The sequence below is a fragment of the Lichenostomus cassidix genome, chromosome 1, assembly GCF_008360975.1.
Source record: "Lichenostomus cassidix isolate B80296 chromosome 1, HeHo_3.0, whole genome shotgun sequence".
Classification (NCBI taxonomy): domain Eukaryota; kingdom Metazoa; phylum Chordata; class Aves; order Passeriformes; family Meliphagidae; genus Lichenostomus; species Lichenostomus cassidix.
Window position 1 is genome coordinate 13613429 of NC_139479.1, and position 26222 is coordinate 13639650.

Sequence of the window (26222 nt, forward strand, 5' to 3'; positions counted from 1 at the left end):
CGTTTTCTTCACAGGAATCTTCCAGAAGTTTCCAAGAAATTATAAAGTAAGGAAAACTTATTGGAGTATGAACTCCAAATACTTTCTTAAGAACTACATGAATTCATATTATTTTGGAATAAGAGATTTAAAAAATTGCTAGGCACTACTTTTTTCTAATATTTAAAGAATTCAAAAAACAGATGTCTTACTATCTTTTTTGCCTCTCAGATTTGCTTTTTAAAAGGAAAAAATGAAAGCATTTATGTGGCAAACTATTATGCAGCAGAAAGACAAATGTTGAAAGTTAAGAAGTTTGAGAAAATAAATTAGGATTTACCTTCTTCTGGAGATGTGGAGATTGGAACAGCTGTCAGATCATTAATTACATAATCAAACATTCTTCCTTCTTTGGCATACCTCTTCAGTACAGGAATACAGTCTTCAATTAGAACCTATAAAAATGAAATACTGTAGCCAGTCCTCAAAATACTCTAAAATTGACCAGGTAAAAGGAACAAATATGGATTCACAGAAATTAAGAGGGGAAAAATACGGAATTAAACACCTAAAAATTTTAGGCCCTACTTTCAACTTCTTACATCATAAAAAAGGAGGAACTTTTGTAAGAATTATGACAGTGACAACACAGGCACTCCAGGACTGAAGTTCCTAGATCTGTGACCACTGTTCTTCCTACCAAGTGGTGACAACAGTCAGCAGTCCCAACATATGAGTAGAATAAGGTATTTTTATGAGGGGCCACTGACTACCACAGAACAGGATGTGACTTCTGTTAATTTTTTGTGTGGTTTTTTTTGGCTCACTCTTGTAAGTTAATATTTGTGACAGTATTTAAAGGTCAGGAATGAAAACCAAAAGATGTCGGACTACACCTGGGCTTATTTCTAAGAGCTGTCAGATGCAACACAAAGACCTCAACTACAGGGATGCATGACATTTGTTGGTTTTTGGTTTTTTTAGTTTTTAATATAATAGCAGTGTAATACTAAGGGATTTTTCTTCAAATTAAAAACAATTATTTAATGTGTATTACAAATGCAGGTATTTTGAACAGGACAGAACAACTAAAATATGTATTTCTTACATGTTTTTAACAATTTAAAGAATGATTAAACACTACATTCTTACTACTATTTCTTCTTTATTTCTAAGTTATAGCAAACATTTTCCTATTTCATGCTCCTTAAAAGCTACATATGTAATTAATTTTAGAAATCCAAACATGGACTTAGAATATTTCCAACACAAATTCCAGCTATTAAAACACCCAAGTGTCACACAAAAGGAAAAAATGCTTCCCAAACGCAAGTCAGAAGACTTGCCCACAAAACTTTGCCATAGCAGTCTTCCAGACTAGCTCTAAGTGTATTTGAAATATTACTTGTAATGAAAGAAAAACAAAACATTACCTGGTAGCACTCTCCTTTCAGATTGTCTAAGACATCTCCGCACGTTTTACGCATGTGTTTTTTACACCCGTCGATCACCATTTGGTCAATGTTTGAAGCTTGTTAAGGCCTAATATATTCCAGAAATAACAGTGGTAAACAGTTTCTACTTCTTCAGAAACAAATTCTCGAAGAGGTGCCATTCACAAAGGAATAATAAAATGTTTCTATTGGTATATATATTGCAATAGCCAACCTTAAGTACTGGCCTCCAGATTCAATTAGATTAGGAAGTGCTTATTTTTGGTTTTAACCAGTACTTTTGATACTTTAAGTTATCACTACCATGAAAGCCTGAAATATGAACTGTAAGACTATTAAAAACTCCATAAAGTTAAACCATGTTAAAATTTTAACTTACATTTTTAAAAACAATTCTTTTTAGTCTTAGCAAAGGGATCCCAAAACCTAGGATGATCAATATTTCATACTAACAGTGGTTTACATTACAAACTACCTGAACTACAGATAGTTGAAAAATTGATTTGTATTGGTATTTTTAACACAGGGTTGGTCAATTCATCAATACAATTCATCAAGTCCTGACATTCCTATTGATTAAACTTTTTTTGCTTCTAGGCACTATTTTTTTATAGCTTTCTTTCGGAAAAAAGAAGAATTCAAGAAGGCAGAACTGAGCAGAAACCACAAACTTGACAGACCTGTCTTTTGTTATTAGAGAAAGCATCAGTCTGATGACAGGAGCGTAACTTTCCAGCTTTATGTAAACTGCTGCTCAGAGTTACAGTATAGATTGGGAACAGTAGTAGTATGGATTGGTTGCATAATGATGCACAAATATGTAGTCACTGGGTCTCTCTAAGCTGGCAAAAAGAAATTTCATTTTAGACCCTATCTCCTCATGCAAATTAGGACCTGACAGTAAACTGTGCTCAGCACTAAGGTATCAGCAGAAAATTCAGGTTGATATGAACGATGGGCCATTTGTCAAAGGATATCTCTACCATAGTAACCATCTTTGGCTTCAGTTTGACTATCTCACATAGTATACCTCCATCACCACCTCCCAGGATTAGCACTTCTTTCCCAGTATAGTCTTCCTTTCCACTGCCCATTATGGCTTGAGTGTATGCCAAGTCACTTTCTGCCAGATCTGAATGGAAGAGAAAATCGGACAAAAATAATAAATCTTCGGTTTTTCTCAATAATTCACTACTAATCCAGAGGTAATACAATACAGAACAAAGCAAGAGCATCTACAGAAACAACCCAGCAGAGACAGTCCAAGTAATGAGATTCTTCTCAGAATCCCACACAGGATTTCTCCAGTTCTTCATGTGAACCCAACAATGGCCACCTCAGCACTGGGAAATATTGTGTGCCAAGAAAAGCAAAGCTGTGAGTCTTTGTAACTTGATGCTCACATTTAAAACTTCGGTGGGTTTTTACCTCAGACTCATCCTGCAAGAGACAGATCTGTAAATTTTTGGAAATACATTGTGGACCCCAGCTACAAAAAGCAACCTAGATGCACACCAGTGGATCCCTGCACAGAACCAAACATGACCATTAGCAGCCAGGTGCTGAAGGGCCCTGCAGCTTACCTTCTGCCAGCATTAGCTTCAAAGCAGGCAGCAACACTCCCAAGTTGCAACAACAGATCTACACTACCAAGGGCCAAGCCTTGTGCAGCAGCACATCATGGCACAGCCGATCACTCTGCCTGGCAATCATCACCTCACTTATGAGTGCACAACAATAAAATGAGACAAAGCATTATTTTAAAATCCCATGAAAGGGAAGGGAAGTAATGGCATATTTCCCTTTCTACAAGGCACATTGTTGCAATTTTCAAGCAAAACCTCACTTCCATATTAAACTCTGATGAAAATTTCTGGCTAGAAATATTGAATACCAAATTTGATGATTGCTAATACAATTTTATCTGAAGTAGAAAATACCTTGCTAATGAATTCAATAACAGTGCTTTTCAGCTGCCATCTGCACAGAAACCCCCTTGACAGTTGCAGAAATCTAATTGAATTATTAGAGGTACTTCCAATGATTTCAAAAAGCTGTAGTTCAATTTCTTAATTACTCTGCCATTAGAGAGAAGATAAATATTCTATCCCTGGGCAGCAACATCCCTTATTTACCACAGTCAGTCTTTTTCAGCATAAGAACTGAGAGATTTTACAAAGCATACTCCTTTTGTTGTTTAGATTTTCTAGCAAAGAGCAGTCTCCAGCTTTAAAGAACAGTAGCTGACCTTCTAAGTTCACTTTCAAAAATACGAAGGTTAGCAGGCACAAAGTACCACATATAAACCAACCTCACAGAAAGGTTGGGTCACTATTTTAATTAAGAGTTAGTTCTATTATTTTGAAGAAGAGTTAAAAGATATCCACCAATAAAGCAGCTAAATGGTTTGAGATACAGCTGTCCTGTACCTCACCAAGCAGGAAATTCCCTTAAATAATCAAGGGAGCAGTAGGATTATACACATACACACATGCCAGCTCCCACTTCTCCATATTTCTTTAGAACTCCACTGTGTTTTGAAGGCTGACGAAGTAGCTTGTTTTACTACTACTAAAGAGAAGCTCTCAGAAGGTTGGACTGGCAACAAACAGGGGAAAGCTCATATAAAAGAATGGAGTGGAGCAAGCTCTGCTATAGAACACCATCTTCTATTCTCCTGGGCCAGTTTCTGCCACTAAGATCCCAACTCTGGAAAAAAATCTTTTTTTTTACTCTAGATTTTACACTGGTCAGCCTGATTAATATCCTTAATATAGAGGAGCAGGTATGTGTGTACATGCTTAAACATAGTTTCCAGCATCAGAACCATGACCCTTAGTAATCTATTAAAATTGCCATGGCAGCATAGAAAATAACACTTCCAACATTTTCATGTCAGATACCCTTAAATGAGATGATACTTACTAACATCCCCACTGAGAATAAGAATATTCCCAAACTGTTTTGAATGCAGAATTTTAATATTCTGAAAAGGTGAATCTTCATCATAAACAACTTCATCTATGTCATACTCCACCAGGCGCCCATCAGCTGTGGGCCAGTATCTATCAATGACACCTCCTCTCAAAATGGCTGGCAACCTAGAAAAAACAATATGAAAGATTAAAAAAATTTGGAATATTTATTTTTAAAAATCCACTTTAAAGATCACATGGATTCACCTTAATAAATAATATTTACAAGAGGCATCTAAGAAAACTTGCAATATTTAACACACAGATGTAAGAAAACTACCACCCATATGTTAAATATGCATAACTTGCTAAGGCACAGATAATATAAGTGGATCTTCTTCGTGTATAACTTCTACAATTTACTTGTGAATTTCTCTCTATTCAAAGAGAAAGAATTTACATAACATATGAGCCTCTGTAGAAGAATCAGCTCATGACTAGAAATTAATAAAATACAAAAGCAGAATATAGGCAAAAAAACCATGACAAAACCTCTTCCAATCTTCAGTTAATTAAGAATGCCATTTCTTTGACATTAAGTGGATGTCACTGTGAGGCTGTACTGAGAGACATTTTAATACATAGAGAAACAAAAAATGAATTACTACAGTGTTTCAAACTGAGCTGGGTCACCCTGCAGTGTATGGATATCAGCTAACAGTCATAACTTTTTAAAAGTCGTTAAAGCATCTGCAAAGATTGTTTTGGGTTTGTTGTTTGTGGGTTTTAGGTTTTTGATTTTTTAAATTCCATAGAGATGTATCTTGGTTCAAATCAGTATTTCACCTGTAAAGACAAACTATCTTTGAAATTACAGCAAATGATCAAAGGAATTGTGTTTAGGCAAAATATGCAGGCACAGTTCATCAGATTTCCCACACACACTTCAAAGAATTAAGGGGCTTTTTCTCTAAATTCCCTAGTGATTCCCTATCAAAGTTCCAGAAACACTTCCCACTCCCAGCGAGCCGGCAGATGGCAGCACACAGTGGGAGCAAGAGCAACCCTTCCTTACCTCAGAACAACAAAAAGGCACAACTTCTCCAGATACATTCATCCTACTGCAGGTGCGTGCGTGCAGCTAACACCAAAATGATGCAAAACAAATTTAAACACAAAAAAAACCCCACACCCAACAAAAACAAGCAAAAAATGCTGTTGAGGAGTGTGTGACAAGATCCATGCCAGATACACTGTTCTAGGAGGTTCATCTTCCTATACCAAGGTAACCAAAAGATCACTTCAGGCAGATGTTGTCCTGACCCATTTTTAAGAAACTCCTATCCCAGAGATTCCATAACCTCCCTGTATCATTTCAGCATCAAAACAGCCTCAGAAAGCTTCTCCTCCATAAACACAGACACAAGATCATCTATGTTTGTACACTGTGCACCTCGTGAGGCTTTACCAGGTTCAAGTAAAGCAAGATAACTACTGTTTTACATACAACTGTTAAACAGAAATAACAATATTCAAGTATAATATTGCTTTCCAAATTACTACCATTTTACTTGTGGTGTCTCAGCCTTCAGGTCTGCCTTCTGCCATAGTACTGCTTAACTGTTTTCCTATTTTGTAGTTTGCTCCTTGGGTTTACTGCGCCTTGTTGATTTCACACTTGTTTTTTACTTTTCTTAACCCATTTTCACTTCTATATTCCTTCAAGCACCTTCCATCATGTGCATGCCTACAGTAAGTGCTCCCGGGCTTCAAGGTATCAGTCACTGCCAGACAGCCACCACAAAGACAACAGCAAGCCATACCCAGTGTGAAAGTTATTTAAGCACCACGTCATCAGTTGCAATTTGAGTCTTTAAAGTTTAATATATAGCCTTGAATTTAAATAATCCAAACTGACAGAGGGCTGGCAAAGCCTCCATCATTAAGTTATATTAAAAAACTTGGCTACAAAACATATGTATCTTCTTAGCAAGCCCCTAAACCACACATGCCCACAGTGAACATGCTGAGGCACAGCAGAGGCAGAGATGTGAGAGAAAGAGCTGCAGGAAACCTTGTCAGGGCAGGGTCTCCTCTATGGGCTTGAGCTTCATTTTAACTCTAACCCTCACCCCTGGTGAGGCTCTACCACCCTGGTGACAGAGCATTGCAGCTCTACCCCCACCTACCCAAGTCTTTTGCCAATCCTTGACACTCAACTCACCCTCAGAGCTGTCTCAGTACTACAGGCCAGCCTGGCAGTCACAGAGCTAGGTCTGACCCTGGTCACCATCACCAGCTCACCTTCTCCATGAGCTGTGGGATGTGGCCCATAGGGTGAAATTCATGCCCTGGCCTATTCCCCTGACACCCTTGGCTGCCCAGCCCTTCCAGAGCAGTCTGCTCCTCCTTCCAGGTTGCATTTTCCCTCACTATTTCATGCAATCTTTGCAACAAACTCCAAAAATATCCCATCCACACATTCATCCTCCAGGCTATTCCCTGCATTACAGCAAAGTGTAACTTGCTTATTATCTTCAATAACTATGCATACAAGCCACATACAGAAGTAGAGACACAAACTTACCGTTTCACCCTTTTTATATTACCATGAAACAATTCTTTCATTCTTTCTTCTACTTTGTTTAGAAGCTGCAAAAAATAGCAAACATGAGGTAGAATCTGTAGATCATCACATAATGCAAAATATCTGTTAAATTAGTCTACCTGGAAGGCAATAAAACATAGCAACTGCTATGAAAAGGCTTTGAAATGTAACATTAGAAGCCCATGAGTAACTAGCTGGCCTCCTCAGCCTGGTTACAAGCAAGAATGCGCGTATTACAGCAGCTGTCATCACTGCATTTAGCTGCTCTTCAGGACAACTCAGCAAAGGAACATGAGAACCTTTTAAAGTTCCATTCCTGCTACAGCAGCAGCCTCTTCCCCTGCAATATCCAGTGTCTAGAGCCTTCATACCAGGGAAGATGAAGTTGTTCTTCTCCATGGGGAAAAAGATTGAGTATGAAGGCTCCCAAACTCTCAGAACAGAGAATAAAAAGAAGTCTGACACTAATAAACCAGGTTGCAGACTAAGCATCTCATTCTCTCCCCCACTGCTCTGGGCAGTTTAAGAGTCCCAACCCCTAACCAAGGCTGCTGTTATCATTAAGCTCAGTACTTGCAGAGGAGTGTGTGCATGCATGCATTCATATGTGTATGCAAGTTCAACAGGTGTTACTGCTCCTCATCTGGGAACATCCAGGTTTGAACTGAGTTTCATATTCTTAATCTTTTACCAAGATAGACTTTGATAGACCTGAAAAAACCAGGTTCCCCATGCAGTCAGGCAATCCTAGTAAGATAAGCAGCACTCATACCTGATCAACTTCCTCTCTTCCTTTCATGTGATCATTGTAGCTCTGCAGATCCACCAACACTAATCCATGAGGGTGAATTCTCAAATTGGCAAAACTAAAGAGAGACAGACAACAATGACAAATTAGTTATCAAAAATCAGAGTAAGGAACAAAAATCTGAAATGAGTTATATTAAAATTCAGAATGCATATTTTTTTTCCCCAGCATCCATAACAGCTGGTAGTGACAGCTCAATTCTTCCTCTACAAGTCATGAAGAGCAAACAAAGTTGCAAGAACTTGCCTATCACTACACAAGTAATAAAACCAGTAGGAAGCAAGGCAGTGAAACAAGGCATTTCAGCCACAAACACTGTGGTACAGTAAGAATACACTGCTAGTGTCAGTTATTTAAACAAGGCCTGCTGGAACAGGTGTGTGGTTTTGGTTAGGGCTTTTTAATTGAAAACAAGCCTTAGGAAAACAACTGGACACTTTCCTTCCCCTGTATTTTCCTTTTCACTTCTGGGGGCATGTTTTAGTTTGGTTTTTTTTGCGGGCAGGGGTGGTTGGGGTTGGTTGTTTGGGGTTTTTTTAACTTTTTATAGCAACTATTCAGAGACACTGATCACATTCAAAGTTAAGTAAAAATCTGTGAGAAACAATAAGCATTCTGAAGCAAACCACAGCTTTGACTGGCAAAGAAATTGCATCAGCAGTCTCATTGATGAATACCAATGAAAAGTCAAGAAAATGCCTACTGTATATTTACTACAGGAAAATGTATAGGCCAAAGAGCAAAGTTGCACCATGCTAAGCACGTTAGGTGAACAAAGAGTGGATCTTCAAGAACTTGCAACAAACAAAACAAGAGCTAAGGGCAGTGGGGAAGGACACCAGAAAACAGTGTAGCAGAGGCAGTATCCTTCCCATTCTGAGGGAATGGGAAACAGAAAAAGGCTACAAGGGGATTACACAAAGGAAGTAGAGGTGAAAAACATACACTAGAAAAAAAGAGCAGAAGAGGGAATGAGAACAGGAATGACTGAACAAAGAAAGAAGGGTATTCAGAGATAGAAACGTACAACACAAAAAACTCAGATAAAGCTGTATCATTCTCTGAATGCTCCTTTCTTTGCCTGTCTGCTCTTATCACTCCACTCAGCCCCAAAGGAAAACACAAACCAACTCTCGTTGTGACAAAAAGTTTAGATGACCTCTCATCTCCCTATCACTCCCACCTTTTTTTGTCCCTTCCAGAGCTCCTTTTGCAAACTGTCTGCCTCAATATGAACACCCTCTCTCCCATGGTGCTGGGAACTTCAGCCCTTAGCTGTAGTCAGAGATAAAACCCTGAGTGTTATTTGAATATAACTTTTAGTAACTGTAAAACAACCAAACTATGAAACTGAAGCAATTCAAGTATAAAAACATCCTTGCTAGCTTTGGAACAGCAATGATCTGCAGCTCTCATGTGTTACTATTGTCACCCATCTCTCTTCAGAGGATGGCTCTGGGCAGTCTGACGCTTTCCTCAAGACTCTGCACACAGTTCTTGCATCCAGGAAGGAAAGGCGTTTCTATTCACCACACACATGCACACCCAGAGCCCACAGACTGTCACCACCTTGGAGCAGCCCTCCCTCCATCCCAGAGCTTACCCACTAGGTGTCCTCCCACACAGGTTTTTGGTTAGGGAACACAACAGCCTAGCAGAATTCTGTTTAGATAATGGTTTGGGGTCTTTTTTAAAGGAGAGAAAGACAAAAGAGCAGAACTCGGTAGGTGGAAGTACTGGTCACTCCAGCAGGTTTTGGATACAACCATTCACAGTGAAAAGGGTTAAGTCCCCAGAGCTGTGGCACTACAGACAGAAATATGTACACATGGTTCATAAGACAGCTCCGTAATTTAGTTCCCTGAAAACTGGCACAGTGTCAGAAATATTTTCACAATTAGAAAAGTTTTTTATCAACTTATTTTCATATTCTAGGAATTGTTGGCACAAATGAACAACAGATTGATTGTCCCGTGACTCTAGTTCTCTTTTAAATTAACTTCAAGAATCACGTAGCTGTCACACGATTTGACAGCTGACATCTTCACTTCCCTTGTGACTCCATGGAAGCCTCAGTATGGGATGTTCCTGCCTCTGCTTTGAGGTGGGAGACAACGAGAGGCAGAGAGGAGAGTTGGTCTGAAAGCACAACCACACAACTTTAGATTTATAAGTGATATGACAGCATTAGAATACAGAGACAATAGCACTGCAGACCATGATTCATTTCATCCAATTGTCACCCCTACCAGAATAGCAGGGTCCTGACACCTGGGACAAGGGGGAGGACATGAAAGGCAGGCTGCAGGATGGAGCAGTGTAATGAGACAAAAAGTCAAGTTCCAAGTTTCTGGCTGATATTCTCAGTTAATTTACAGTAAAAAACACTCTGATGGAATTAAAAATTCTCAACAGTAATATAGCTCCAGATTGGTTATACCTTGGTTATAAGCCATCTAGATAAAAACAGACACCTAAAATAAGCCAAAATGCTTGTAAAGATTTAAACATGCAGCCAACAGTACAAGGATACTCAAAAAAGTGAACAGTCCAGTACTGAGTAGTATTAAGGCAGTAGTGGTGGGCCAAAGCTGAACCCACATAAGACTTACTAGCTTCAACCAGCAGACAGCAAAGGCTGTGCTGGCTTTTGTCATTTTACATTTGTCTACTTGGCAGAACATCTATGAATCCAGGTTTTTAGCAGCAGCAGCTCGTTTAATATGTGGAGGAGGATTCTTAAAAACAATGGTAATAGTCTCCATTTTCTACCTATGAAAATACAGGAAAGATTACTTCAGAATCCAAACGGCAGGAAGAAGTTTTCTTCAAAAGTCTCCCCTTCTGCCTCTTGTCTTTCTGAAAAATATAATTCCTGTTTTAAAAATAAACCACCTGGCACACTTTTGGTGTGTGCTTGCATGTGATTTCACAAAAGTAGTGAGGGAAAATAAAAACCTCAGTGAAGAGGTATCCTCTTCCTTTCCATTTGGCAAGGAAATCTGCATCTGAGAAGCAGCCCCTGCTGTAACAAGGCTCCACTTGTTGCTGCACCTTCGCACCTCTCCCATCTTCCAAGGCAGTACTGAAGCTTTTCATGCTTGTATGCTAACAAGTGTCAACTACAGAAACAATTCTATTAAGTGCTGCATCTTACCACCTGAATTTCAGGAAACATCAGATGTCAACAAATAATTCCAAACTGCACAAATCAAAAAGTAACGGCTGGAAATAGAACAGAACTAGGAAGAAGAGATCTAAATATTCTAACCCAAAATGTTTATCATCCTACCTTAGTTACTTGTACTGAGAAGTAAGGAACATTGCAACCCCATGTATCCAGGACAGGATTTCGCAATACCCCCACAGCCAGAGAATAAAACTGGATAGACAGACAGGTACCTACAAACTTCTCTTTACCCATCAAAGCTCTTATCTGCTGACTAACATTGAGTCACTATAAAATAGTTCAAGTATTCCAAAAAAGCTTGCCACTGAAAGCATTACCTACCAAACTACCCAATGAGGGAGGAAATAAAAATCTGCTTATACTAGGAAAATGGAATTTTTTTAAAAATGGCACAACACTGTTTCACTAAAACATACTCTTTTAAAAAGTGTTGTTCATCTTAATTACAAAGTACTTGAGGGACCGTAAGGAACACGGCAATCACATTTCTTCATTACACCATTTGTCCAGCTTTGTTTTTAGAGAATAAAAAAATTAAACCAATAAAAGCTACCACAGGAGCTGTTGCTGGTTCCTACCAACTGCTTCCTATTCTTCAGCCCATTTTTACACTCTGGGTAACTCCACAGGCAACGACAACATTTTAGCCTGAAACAAAGAGCTGAGGAATGTTCATCCTGCTCCTTTAAAATATGCTGACTAGCATACAGAATGGTTAGCAAAAGACTAACACAGAAAAAGTAAACACACTCCTCTCTCCCTTCACAGTGTTAACATATTCGTCACCATCTCAGTGACATACAAACTAAATTCAACTGTTAAAGCTTGCACTGTTGTGAACAGTGAAGTCAAATGCCAGTAGGATTATACTTCTCTAAACAAGAATTCAGATAGAGAAGTTAAAAATGGGTATGTGTAGAGGGGAGGTCGAAGTCCTTCTAAAATACATTCTTCTACGATAGAAACGATGACTCAGGTTTCAGGTTTTGGGGGTTTTTGAAGAACTTGCAGGCAGAACATGACAAAAGAGAGAGCCTAGATGTGCAAAAGAAAAAAAAAACCTCATAGCTCTATGCAGTACAATAAAAGACTACTTACTCACAAGTAGTAATGACATTAAAATAAATTATTACTTGAGAAGATACCAATTTCCAAATATTAGCTTCACTTATTTTTCTCCTTAGTGTGGATTTAATAACTCTTCCCAACCTGTTGAAATACACTGGGCACTATGACTGTACAAAGTAACATATACATTAAAAGAGATAAAAACCTCACATTTTTTAAACCTAACTTTTAATTGTTTAGTCCAAGATAGTGACACTTCAGTAAAAACATGCTGCTTAATGTGACCCTAAAAACATTCTGGAAGCAATCTGAAAACACACAGCTCAGAAAAATGAGACTGCTGGGGCTCCAAAACTCAGAGACAGAGCTCCACTCTGGCACATGTTACTGCTCCCCAAACACAGTTTGGGCAAGGGGGTGGTCAAAGCAGAAAGTGCATCCATCCCCATCATTTCAGAGAACTTGAATGGCTCAAGTGAGTAATTTCCTGCCCCACTCTAGAGCCTTGCCTTGATAACCCCATTAGTAAAAGTTTTCAGCTGAACCTCCCTCAATTAGGTTCTTTGTCAAAACAAATCACAAAGTAAATAGACCAGGTAGAGTTGCAACATATGATTTTTGCTTGCTTAGCTTTAGACAAAGGAGAATGGGGATCTGTTGCTTTGATAATGACAACAGGAAAGCATGACTTAATCCCCAAATCAGCTCCAATTCGTTCAACCAGCACAGCCCTCCATGGGGCTGTTCACATGGTATATTTGTCAAAGTTTGGTCAACAGCAGTGCCCACAATTCCACAGTCTGCAGCACAGGGCACCCTGCAGGCCATGGGGATTATCTCAGCAAACTTTGGAGTGTAGACACTGTTTAGCAAAATATTACTATCTCATCTCAAATATTTTTCCTAGGTATTACTACCCAGCTTGTTACCTCAACTGCACATTGTTGTATTGCAATGGCTCAGTCACCTTTGGCTGGCTAACAATGTGTTTGTGTGCACATCCTCACACAACCCTTCCCCACTCCATCCCTCATCCCAGGGAGCTTGTCACAAGTTACAACCAGCCATCCTTACAAGGGCTGCTCATGACATACCTACCCCTCCATCAAAGTTCTTTTTTTTCCATGTTTTACTACAAGCTGCAGCTGGAAATGAAGTACACTGTTTTGCAGGGGAAAAATGAGTAAAAATCTGCATGCCCTGGCTGATTTCTTCTTAGTTGCTTCAGGTAATATTTTTGAACTAGCTAAAAAGATATGATCTTTTAGGGCACTAAGATAAAGTGCAGACAAACTCACTGGTATTAAAATAAAGCCTACTTAGTATGAAATCCTTCATGTGCTCATCAGTTTATTCTTACAACTTGTGAAATGTGTTTGTTTTGCAAGGTTTTTCAACTGTCCAGTCTGTCAGGTTTTATGGGTTTACAACTTCATTTGTTTAAGTTAACTGAAACTACTTTAAACAGAAATATAAACAAACTACACTAATAGAAATATACCATTTAAGGCTACCTTAGAAAAAGTATACAGACTTTCTACAACCAGAGGAAACAAAAGTGCAGAGATGCCAAAATTCACAGAAAGTTCTCCTGCACACGTGTTCCCTAATTGAGAGTTTAATGGGACTGGCAAAGCACAAGAAATACTTTATTACAGAAAGTAAGTTCTCAAACTAAAGTGAGCAATTTTCAAGGAAGATAAATCCAGTAGACACTGGAGTTCAAATGGCAGTGAATATATCAAGGGAGCAATAACCATTCTTTATTAATTTACATTTCACACTACACCATTTAAAAAAATAGGCACTTGCAAAGTGAACAATCTCCTCTTCATGCTCAGCTCTTCCATGCACTCTTGTTCTTCAATCTTCAGTTTTGAGGCTATATCACAAACTGCAAATCTTTACTATGTTTATCATGCTCTCCCAGATAGCTTCTCTTAGAAGCTCAACAATAAACAGTGGCTGGAGATATAGAGGACCACAACCTAACACAATAGATTCTCCCTCCTTTCCCTGCAGGAAGGCCAGTAGACCACTTCCCCATCTTCCAACAGGAGTAAGAATATTTTGAACCATTGTCTAATACAACTTAATCTGTATTTAGCTGCATAGTGAAGAGCTGGAATATTCCATGTGTCATGCTGCTGGGAAGTACAACGTTACCAACAGCAAAACATGCAGGAAACAACCCATTTAGAAACCTGTACCAACATTCAGCAATTGCTGAAGCCCATCTATTACACACAGCTTTCAGAAAACAGCATGATAGGGGAGTAGGGAGGAAATGAGGAGAACAGGATGCTTTCTAAATGAGGACAGCTCTGAAAAGCAGCTAAAAAATTAACCAGAGGTGTATTTCATTAGAGTTCTCCAATATATGAATGGTCAGGCCTATACTCCAAGCAACAGGATATCCATGCTTTACCAAGGAAACCGGCAACTTGACCAACTCTTCTGTTATCATGAGGGCACTGTACACCAGTGCACAGGTTTCTCTATCATGAATTCCTCCCCACCTCTCCTACACAAAGAAATCAACTTTTACACTCTTTTTCCTTCACACATTCACTAGTATTGTACTCCAGCACTTGAGAAAGACAATGCAACTTGCATCAAAATAATTTCAGTTGACAGTGTAACAAGAGCAATCAAGTCAGATATTTTAGAATTTCGATTTTGATGAGAACCTTTCTCAGAGATGCTTCCACGTGCCAGTTCTCTAATCTCCTGGAAAAGTTATGCAACAAAAGGCTGTTTTCTAGGAAGTTCCTGGAACACAGCAAAAGAGAGGCAATTTAACTCTGAAACTGCTGCTTTAGAAGAGGCATCTTAAGGGGGTTGATCAGATGAGTTTGGAAAGAGAAGTCCAATTTAAGAATTCACATCTCATGTCCCTCTCTAACTCAAGGAAATGCAGGAAAGCAACATGAGACCAGGTAATCAAATAAAACCAACCTTTAAATCTTTTAACTTCTTTTTACTTTTAGGTATATTGTATTTTAATTTTTCACAATTTGTAGAACCTAGATATTGTCCTTTTAGGAGAATTACATGAAAGCTTAACTCAATAGAGAGGAAGGATAGAATCAGAGTAGTAAGTTACTAACTTTGCTGTTTTTTCACTGACCTCAAAGACAAAAGGTTACCAGAACTGGAATCTTGGTGAAATTATTCAGGAAGAATATAAACATACATGTAACTAAAAACAGAACAAATAAGGCTGTACAAAAGCAAGATACACATAACAGGATTTTCTAGGCAGATCAAGTATAAAAACCAAATAATTCTGAGCAGAAAAAGCCAGTATCACATTTGAAAACCTACCTGATATACACTAAAAACTTCATAGAGCACAACTGAGAATGATGAACACAGAACTACTCCTATCCACTCACTTATTGCCTTAGTTAGGGTCCCAAGAAACCACCCACAAAAAATCCCAATCAAACAAATCCAACCAGCAAAAAACCAAAAAACAAGCACCCCCAAAAGCACCAACTGCCACAATAACATCAGGAACAGGTAACAGAGTAACTGTAAAGAAATGAAGTGCAATAAAATCATGGTAGTTACTTATAAATAGACCAGATTAATGTATACCATAGTCAAGTAACCCTCACACTGTAAAGCAGAATCAGGAAATAAAGTGAATGTAGTTTTGTTTACCACTTTGTCCCAGCAGACTCAGCTTTTGTGTCACTAATGACATCAGCCACCCTTATCATGCTGTTAATTATTTCAGAAGCTGCTTGAGAATTTGAAGCATATAAGAGCATTTAAATACAGAGACACAAAGCTGTCATTGTTCACATGCTAGGGTTAGACTCCAACATGTTTAGACATATTTAATGACCAGAAAAATTACAAATACATTGAACTGACTTGAGCTGTCCTGCATCTGGAAGGACACAGACCAAGGCATCATTCTATGGTACAGACCAGACTGACCAGTTCAACCTTCTGATATCCAAACTGCAAGATGACATAGTCCAGATTATAAACAATATTCTCCTTTATCATAGCTACTTCATACACAAGGCTGATAAAAGGATAGCTTGCTCTGTCAACACCACAGGAGATACAATACAGAGAGAAATAAATGTTTTAAGGAAGGACAGTGGGGACATAATCTAGAGGAAGAAAATCTACTCACCTGCCATTTTTTTTGATGTAGGTTACTAAATAACCATGGTCTTCCCAGTTATGAACGGTTTCTGTCATTCCCTGCTCCTGAAAAATGGGCTGTAGAGCTTTAAGAACGGCATTACAATCAGCTGCAAGATTAAGAGAGAAAAAAAATAATCAGTGAGGGTTTTCCACTTAAGTTACTTCAGCCTTTTTTTAGAGGCTGAAAAGTTTTTCCTGGCAGTCTGGATTAATTTTTCTTTAAGTACCATTTGAACAATCTTTCATGTATCTTCTCCCCATCCTCATCTCCCCAGAGATATTTCTCAGTGCATGGGTATTCAAACAATTTTCTTTTAAATCAGTTTTCACACTTGAGCAAAAATGGTTATCTACTATGGATGTAATGAGAGTATTTTTATTATGGCTACTATTGGTCATCTACTGTATCACAATCCACACAAGCCTTTACTGATAATTACTTTTAAAATCACCTAATACACAAACAGCAATTCTGAAAAGAAACCACAGCACCGACAAACGTCAAAAAATTTAAGCTGTAGTACTGGAAAACCACAAAGGCATTGAAGACTAACCTATCCACTCCACCCCTACACAAACATCCTTTTTTCTAACACCCCTGTCAGAGCAAGTCCCCAGTTGAAATCTTCAGGATACTATGGAAAAGATCTCTCAGAAGAGCACACAAAAACTCACTAGGAAATAATTGAAGTTATTATGGCACAATTACCTTCAAAAGCAAGCTGTTCAGAATCCTCAAGTCTGCTACACAGTTTTGTGGGTTTTTGTTACCCACAACACAGTTTTAATTAACAGTTTTAGCTTCTTCAAACAAGCATCTCAAAAACAAGTTGTAAGTTTTGCCCATATATTTTGGAATTGACAAGGTGAATTAGCGGAGGATGCTCCTAAAGCTGCACTTAGCAGAACAGAAACAAAACTGGAAAGACTATCACACCAGTGTCAGTGAGGAGACCTAACAAAACACTAATCTACAGGCTGTCCTAGTAAGGCAAGTAGCATCATTTTACAAACCACAGAATGAAGCCACTATGGTCATGCATTATGTCAACAATGTAACCAAGATTTACAGTAGCTCTACCAGAGAAATCACCTGGCACAGCTACATTATGGAGGCACAGCTTACAACCAAATGCTTCAGCACAGGCACACTCTTCCCCATCGTGATCTTATTAAAGAGGTATTTCCAAGATAATTTTGTTTTGCCCCCTGCTCCCAAAACACATATACATTGGAAACCAGTAAAGGTAGCCTGCAGACAATAGTTTCCAGAATAAAACAGTTGTAAAAGCTATAAAAAACTGGAAAAAAAAAAGTCCGTACTAAATAAATCGAAGTTCAGCTCATCTATCATCTCTATGCAACTCCACAGTAGGCTACGCTAAAAATCTGATTACTTGAAACTTATGTTTGCCCATCCATAAACCCTGGACTGAATTACCCCTGAATGTTTTAACCAGTCAGACTGAAATAACTGATAGTGTTTACTTTTCTTCAAGCACAAAGTCAAGAGCAAGCCAATTCCCCAAAAGCCAAGGATATTTAATAAAAGTTGAAAGGCTTGGCTTATCGCTTAGACTATCTGATCGTGATGCATGTTTTGAGATAGATTTATTTTTCACCCTCTACATCTCAATCATTAACTCCATGTTGCAAACTAAAAGAAAATAGAACAAACAAAACTAAATTGCTAGATTACAGTGAATTATTTAACTGCTGGATCCTTCTTAGTCAGTAGTACCACTGATAAAACACCACAGTCCATTACCACCATGAAACTTCTTCCTCCCCCTACCTTCCTGTAGGAATCTGCATCATCTGTAGAGTAAGATTTTGGGCTTCCTATCCAGTGTCAGGTTCTCCCATGGCACAATTATCAAGGCTCAGAGTACACAGCTTGTCTGCCCAGTAACCATGGTTACAGTGGCAATAAGTGGGCCAGCAATCAAACCAACATGTTTTTCAGACATCAAAAGGATAGATAAATGGGGCCATAGCTACGAGTCACAGTTCTTAACCTGGTTCTAATCTCTGCAGCCCTGCACTGGGAAGGCAACTTCGCAAGGCACACTTTAAACTTGCAGCTTCTGGCAGGCATCAGCAGTTTTCACAGAAGGTAGGAGCAGCTGCTCCAAGGGCAGTACATTCATAAAGAATTTGTCACTTCAGATATGTGGACCCCACTTCTTCAGTAGCATTTGCTTCCTTGCCCAACTCCTTTATTCTCTTCATCTTTTTCAAAATAAATGTCCATTTCCATACTTTATTTCTTAAGTCACCACCACAAAAACATTAAAGAACTGTTTATTAACGCATGCCATACCCTCCCAGGGCCAAGAGTAAAATGACACAAAACCCAAGTTGAACCAGTGCCCAACCAACCCCCAAACCACTTCACTTCTGCAAGATAGTGAACAGACCGAAAGAACTGAAGTGCTCATACCACGTTTAGCCTGTTTTTAACAGCTTCAAGGAATCCTCCTAGGTGCATCTTGGCAGACACTGCAGGACAAATCATCACTGATATTTTTCTGCTCCATGAACATACCAACCCCTCACATACTGCTCATCACTCAGCAGTAGAGTTCTTCACTAAGGACCTTGGCACAAGCTTGATTAAGCTCTTCCTATCATGCTATTAACTTTAGGAAATTAAAACAACAACATGCTCTTTCATCATGTATCCTTTTAGTTATACCACACAAGATTTGCCTTGGAGGGCTAATTAATTCTCCAAAGTTGGAGATCCCTTTATAAAATGTTTGAGGCATAAGTGGTTGCTTGAAGGCATCAGGAAGTTTCAGCAATCTCAGGATCTCACGCCCAAATCCACTTGTCACCACCTCACTCCAAGCTCAGATATGCTTTATCAAGCACTGATAAGCAGAAAGGACAATGGTGATTAGAACAATAGGAACACCTTTGAATCTACATCTAAATGCTTGTTCAAGTAGTCATTACCTTTTTTTGTTATTCAGGAACAAAGGAAACAAACTCTGGATACCAAGCATAAAATACTGGTTTAGGTATTTGATAACTATCCGATGGAAGGAGTGAAAAAGGCCCACAGTTTCAACTTCAGAGAACAGGAACAAAACCCACTGTGTATAGGATTTGAGACATATATACTTCTCGGGAAAGTTAATGCCCAGTTTAGCCAGAAAGTTTTTGAACCCCAGCACATTTGAAGAGAAGTCTTGCAGCAGCTGCAGATGTTCCTCTGAAATGTGAGCAGCAAAGCAGTCAGTACTTGACAGTAATCTGTGAACATGAGAGCAAAGTCCAGTCACCATAAGCATCAAGTCTGGCCTCATGCACAACACTGGCTAGTTCCACCCACATACTTCAGTTCACTGTTGGAGTGATCTGCTATTGAGTCAGACTATCTCTAAAAATATTCTGGTTTAAGACTTCTTCATGCCCTATGATTAACAAAATCTCAGTAAGCTATGGGAACAGATTAATTCTCATTTGAAAATATTCATCCCATTTTCAACTTCAAATTTTTCTTACCCTGATTTTAAGTAATTTCTTCTAACAAGTGAGAATATAACATAACCAAAACAACAGAACACATCAAAGCACTTATATATGATTCTGCATCTGATGCTTTTTTCCCTTGTTAGCTAAATAGTCAATAGAAAAAGGGGAAGGAAACTAATCAAATTAAGTGTTTCATTAAAAATATATTAAAGAATTAGCACACATTAGGAATCAAGATGCAGAATATGCTAATAGTAAACAGCAACCTGAACTGCTGGCATATTGTTTCAGTTCAGAGCTGTTTAAATGGTTTCAATGTAATAAATCTTTGTGTTTTGCAAGTCTGATATCCTTGCACATAGGCACTCTACCTATCAACTCCAATTCTTAAAAAATCTTACAGGAAAAGGAAATACTGAGTACAGGGTGGGAGGGCACCACATACAAGTGATGAAGGGAACACACCTGAGAAGAGATTTATTTCTAGGCAGCTGAGGTGCAGGGGCAGCTCAAGAAGAGCAGCAGGAGGAGATGCCTTCCACCTGATTGCTCTGGCACTGACCCCATCACACTCAAACTGGTGGCCTCCTCCACCATCACCACTTACTGGAAATAGTGTCCTCAGGCATATAGTTGTACAAGGGATCTCTCATTCACAGACTAATCCAAGGCATTTTTCCAATGCCAATATTGTATGTCAGTCTTAACAATGAAAATACTGCATCACTAAGAGGTGTGCTGTAGAAATGTTTAGTGAGCAAACTGTTCATAAATTTTAAAATTCAGAGCCAAGGAGAAGCTTCAGGCTCCCATGTATTTTCCATGTCCTAGATTTCCTTTAGTACTAGAGAAAATATAACTTTTAAAAAACAAGAGCTAAAAGTCTCAACAGTTTATGGAAAGTCAACAGCCACCGCCTCCTCCTCCTCGGTCCCCCTTTCCACTGTACATGAGAGGATAGAGCAGTACATAATAATTTGCAGATAACTTGTTATCACTTAGTCATCAACTCCTGCATTGCAATCTTTCTCTTAAAACCTGGAAACTTAAGAACTGTACTTCTTTTCTCCTAGTTAAAAGCATCCACCTGCAGAAAATGAGTGAGCAGAGCACACTGGTGTTTGGAACAGACTATCCACAGAAGTTTCTGCAGCAATACCACAGACTCAACTGAAGTCAGAATGCCAACAGTTACCTAAACTGGGCCTTGTCCTCCAAGTACCACCTCCAAGCACACTCCAAGGCCCCTGCTTTCATTACTGCCCAGAACAAAGCAGGTAGCTTTTTCCTTACACATTAACAGATGCAAATAAAAAATCAACTTGTGTTAGCAACATACACCTGCTGCGTAATACGTTTCAAAGTCTCCCATCAGAACTCACACACAGGAAAAATTGTTTGCTTTGTCCTTGCCAGCTCTGCAAAAGCAAAAAACAGAAGGAAGCAGAAAACTATATTAGAATTATTCCTTTCAATCAATATGTACCTGTAAGGATCATCCTCATGTTGACTTAAGACACAGAAGTCAACAAAGCATGTATGGCATGAGGCTTAAGGGGGCAGCAGGTGGGAATAGTCATCTACTACTCATTCATCCATAAGAAAGCAGATCAAGTCTCCTAGTGCACTTACTCTATTTCATTATGTGTTACACGAGGCTAAGAGTAGAAGGCTGCTTATTCCAAAAGTTTCCACAGAACACCTCCCACATTCCTACTTTTAAGGATTTCTAGCTACATAGTGAATTAAGGCAGACCCAGCTACACTGTCTCACATCAGCAAGTGCATGAACTCACTGGCACATCCATGCCATCACCACAGCCAACATGAGGCACTCTGTGCATCCAAGTGTCTTTCAGAAAACTGTGGGTAAAACAACTATGAACCAGAATGAGCTCTCAAAGTATTAAAGACACTCAGCTACAAACAGGAGAATTCAACCCTCTCTTCTCATCTGCACTACCACCACCTTCGTATCAGTTCCATAATCACTTTCAAAGGAGAATTCTACAGAAGATCTTAAGTTTCCAGCAAATATGGTCTATGAGGTCCATCCACTTCCATAATGGAATAAATACATTAAAAAGAAGTTATTCCTTCATCCTCCTTCTACTTGTTTAGTTGTATTAGGGCTGTCAAAAATCCAATTTACTGTACACAAAACCAGAACTGATCTTGTATACTGAGTAATCCTGGTTGTTTTTTGAATCTAAAGTTTCTAAAGTTTTCTCTAAACTCACCCTCAGTAACAATACATTCCAGTATCAGTGTGGTTTAGGTGGCCTTGCTGTTGTGCCTTAAGAAGGCATAAAATTCTAGTTACTGGACTACAATATTAAAAGCATCTATTATCAAATTGCAGAATAATGGCACCATCATAACTCCAGGAACCACAGTAAGCACAGAAACAGAGTAAGACTAATCTGAAACAGTATTACACACAACAGCCATGACTAACTATAAAGTCAACTTAATAAGGTGTCTTATCATTTGAAATTCATTGCATGAAAAAGTAAATTTGGCTCTAAATCGTAGTGGAAGTGATGAAGCAAAATCGTTCCATAGGCAGCAATATTCCATTTCCATCTTGTCTTTTAGACAAGAACATCTTTTTGAAAATGTTAAATGGTGAACTTCTGCTACGAGGATAGCAGTACTTTCAATCACAAAACTCCACAGTATGGAGTTTAATTAATCTGGGAGAGCAGAACATAAGGTTTACTAGACTATGCCATAGCATTCCCAATCTTTACCTTTATTCCATGAATTTTCAATCAAACACATTTAAATGAAGACGTAAAGATTGCTAAGAAGTTTGGGAAGTTTTATTCCTCATCAAGTAGCATCTCAGGTACAAATGCTTTCTTAGAGACAAGAATCTTTGTATCAAGGAGCTTTTATTACTCTAACATCACCTCTGCTGCTCAAACTTGCAGCAGAAGCTGAGCACCTTTACTAGAAAGGAGAGAAAGCATACAATTTTTTTGTCATTCTCTCTGAGGAAATGCCACATGCTTAGCAGCCATGATAATTCTACAACTGTTCTACAGTTTGGTGTAAAATAACCATGCTGTTCAGTGCTTCTGAAACACAGCACAAACAAGCAACCCAGGTAGAAGGTACAGCAGAGAGCATACCACAGTAAAGGGGCAGAAGAAAGAAACCAAGAAACAGATTGTAAAAGCTCCACAAAACACTTTCCTGTTTTACCCCTCTCTTCACAACAAGCCAAACTGAAAAGTAAAGCATCAAAATAAAATTATGTATTCATGCTTTCATGTACAACTGGTCACTGAGTCAATGTGTTACCTAAACAAGTAATTTTGATGTTTGCACAAAACACAAGCACATTGCACATGAAGTTAGGTAGGCTAACAAAACCATTTCAAGCACAAATGAAGACCTGTCACTGCAATATACATACTGAAAGAACCAGAAGAAAGTACTTGTTACTAATTCAGAGCTCATTCACACTTGGAAGACCAATTTAAAATTAATTGTGAATATTAAAGCACTTTATTAATAAAAAATTTATAACCAGAGGCCATTTCCACACCCCTACCATCAACCCACAGACTGACTTCCTTATTAATACACCATTCACTTCTGGGGGGGAAAAAAAAAAAAAAAAGCCAGAGCCTTCCTAAAGGCATTTTGCATCTTCAGATCACTCAGGATGGATAAATCCTACTGACCAGCTGAGGAGTCTATCTGGGAGGTTGTTAACACCTACTACCACACACTTGTGTGCAGATTATTTTATTAAGTCATGGACATTGACTCAAAGAAGGCTTCAGACAGATCACTGAAGTGAAGCAGCTCAGCTTTGTTATTCAACTTTTACTACTAGTATGGGGAAATATATTTACTGGTCTCCAAAACTCTGCCACACAGAATTTGTACCCACACATTGGACAAGGCACACTGGCCAGAGATCAGGACAACTACAGGTACACAGAGCCTCAGCATTATGCCATAGTCCTGCAGAGATACCTGCAGCAGCCAGGATGCATCCTTCACAGGAGTCTCTCTGAAAATCTGTACCAGTGCAAACAGATAAGCAGAGGCAGTGACCACCAGAAGACCTCTATTATTAGCATAATTAATACCCAGAAAAAAGAAAAACCTTTCACTGTAACAGTGACTGACGACAGAAGAGCCAGTAAAGTCAAGGTAAAAAAAAAAAAAATTACAGAATGCCTGGAACTGAAACTACCTGAAAGAATGAAGAGAAAGGATCACCTTCCAGCATCTACCTTGATTTTATTCACAGGAGTACTTGATTATCATCTTAGATAACTGAGGAGTTACTTGGGAAATGAAGCACTGCAAGCACACTTCTGGCTTGATTACTGTACAGATTCAGGGTCCATCTGCTTGTGGATTCACCACTATCTGAAGGCTCACTCCCGATGATTCCTGCAGCACAATGTAATATGGAAAACTAAAAAGAACCCACCACAGAGACCTGTGAGAGCAGTTTTCCCTTGTTAGCTTTTGGCAAAATTTTAGAAGACCCTCATTGCTGCTGGAAGCACATTAGGGACCGTATTTTCAATCACTATTAGAGTCTCCCCCATTCACTCTGACATTTACACATTATTTCTTTCTGTATTTTTGAAAAAACATATGCTTTAAAAGCAATTTTCCTATATCTGGCATCTAATTGCAGCTAGTTATGATATGGCATCCTACTGCAGTTACAAATTTTAAATGCCTATTTTCTGGAAATGTGCACAACAGATCACATAAAGCAATTCTCTGCTAACTCTGAAAAAAAACAAAAAAACAACTTAGGCCTCCACTTGAGCCTTAATATCAACAAGTGTGGTTTCAATGACTCAACAAACTACATTTGTCTCCCAGCAACATACAACTGAATTCCATCAACTGGCATACAAAGACTGTTCACATTTTAAACCTTAGTACCTGTTGAAATACCTGTAGCACTTCTACCAAAAATCCAGTAAAAGAGAAAACACACTTGGTAACAGAACCTCAGCATGCCCAAATAATATCAGCTCTCCTGGTCTCTTGCATCTTTCAAGCCACTTTTATCACCTATCACCTGACTATCTTCTAGAAACATATTAAGTGACTAGTACTTGTCCTATATACTTTTCTCTCCTTTCAAAGACTTTGATATTTAAAAGGCATGGTCAGAGAAATACTGATGTGCCAAAAGCAGCCTTCATTTCCTGCAGGAATTTGCTCTATAGCCTCAAACCATACCCTCATGAAAAACATCTCCCACATTGTTAACCTTCACCTTTGCAGGTGACAGTTCCTTCATGTCTGAGCAAGCAGCCATTGAAAACTTGACATCATGCTGGAGAATCAGATAATTGTATTTTCAAAGTTACAGTCATGAAGCATTTTAATCTTCAAAACCAGAAACCAACAAAAGCAGGGAATGAATTCATAGCAGTCCTTATTGCTAAAAATGGAAAGCTATTAATTCCTGTATTAACACCTCCTGACAAGCCCCGTTTGTGCTCTGACACTCAGCAGGCCAGTTCTCAGCCCAGGCCTGTCAGAACTAGAACATGGAGATCTGCAGGGCTCAGCTCACAACAGCCCAGACAAAAGCACAGCCTGAGCCCACACCACTCATGGAGGCTGCTAAGGAAACACAACCAAAACAGACCCATTCCTGAAATGCAGCTGCAAACACACCTTTAGCCAAGGTTGATAACACAGTTGCAAGCTCCAAAGACATTTGAGCCTTGTTCAATCCTTATTTACATGGTCTTCGCACACAGATCATAGCTAAGGAGTCAGCAAATTTTGCTCACATACCATAAATCAATAAGGTAAAGAGATAAGCCTATCATCTGCATGTTATCACTGCAATCAGATGTTTCAGCACTTCAGACAATCCAATGCTTGACAGAACCAGTCAAATTTAGCTAAAAGGATCAGAGGTGCCATTCCCTCACAAGAAGTTCAAATATACTTAATATGTTTTTACAGCTAACTGCAGCCAGCTCCAGCCGCAAAAGCGGAATCTGTCTCATAAGAAAAACAAAATCCTAGCATCTCCAGTACATAGGGCAGCAAAAGCACCCACCAGAGAATATCAAATTAAAAATAACTCTCTACACGTAGCTAAGTGCTCAAAGGTTTTATTCATGAGTTTCATTCATAATCTTAATCTTAAACTAATAATGGACTTGACAGTTTCTTGCTCCTTCATACCCAAGATTGACTTACTTAAGAAACCCAAAATTTTCAAGAAAAATAACAAGTTTTCAATGCCAGTCATCTCTTCCTGAATTCTCTGCTATTTCCACAGTTAGTATGGTATAGACAATGATTCAACATCTAGAACTGCTGATGATCTGCTAAACAAACCAAATCAGCACCAGTTCCAAATTGTCTTTACTACAGCAAGACACAGCTCAAAATACACAAGCAACTGAACTCATGCAGCATTTTCCCAGGTAGAAATTTAGATAGAGATTTCAGAAATGGCAGCAAGCAAGAGCCAATAAAGCAAGTCCCCTCAGCATTTAGCTCTCTTAAACAGTCCTCTTCCTGGGAGGTT

The 26222-nt window shown here is 38.8% G+C and overlaps 1 protein-coding gene across 1 annotated transcript in view; it reads right to left on the reverse strand.

Moving 5' to 3' along the window:
• Positions 1–26222, reverse strand: part of SMS (spermine synthase) — a 44555-nt gene that overhangs the window by 12550 nt on the left and 5783 nt on the right. The window contains exons 2-8 of the mRNA XM_085050610.1: positions 16179–16299; positions 7729–7822; positions 6936–7000; positions 4359–4534; positions 2409–2565; positions 1413–1500; positions 320–434 (exon numbers count right to left, since the gene is read on the reverse strand). Coding sequence (XP_084906736.1) covers positions 320–434; positions 1413–1500; positions 2409–2565; positions 4359–4534; positions 6936–7000; positions 7729–7822; positions 16179–16299 — 816 coding nt within the window. The remainder of the gene's footprint in view (positions 1–319; positions 435–1412; positions 1501–2408; positions 2566–4358; positions 4535–6935; positions 7001–7728; positions 7823–16178; positions 16300–26222) is intronic.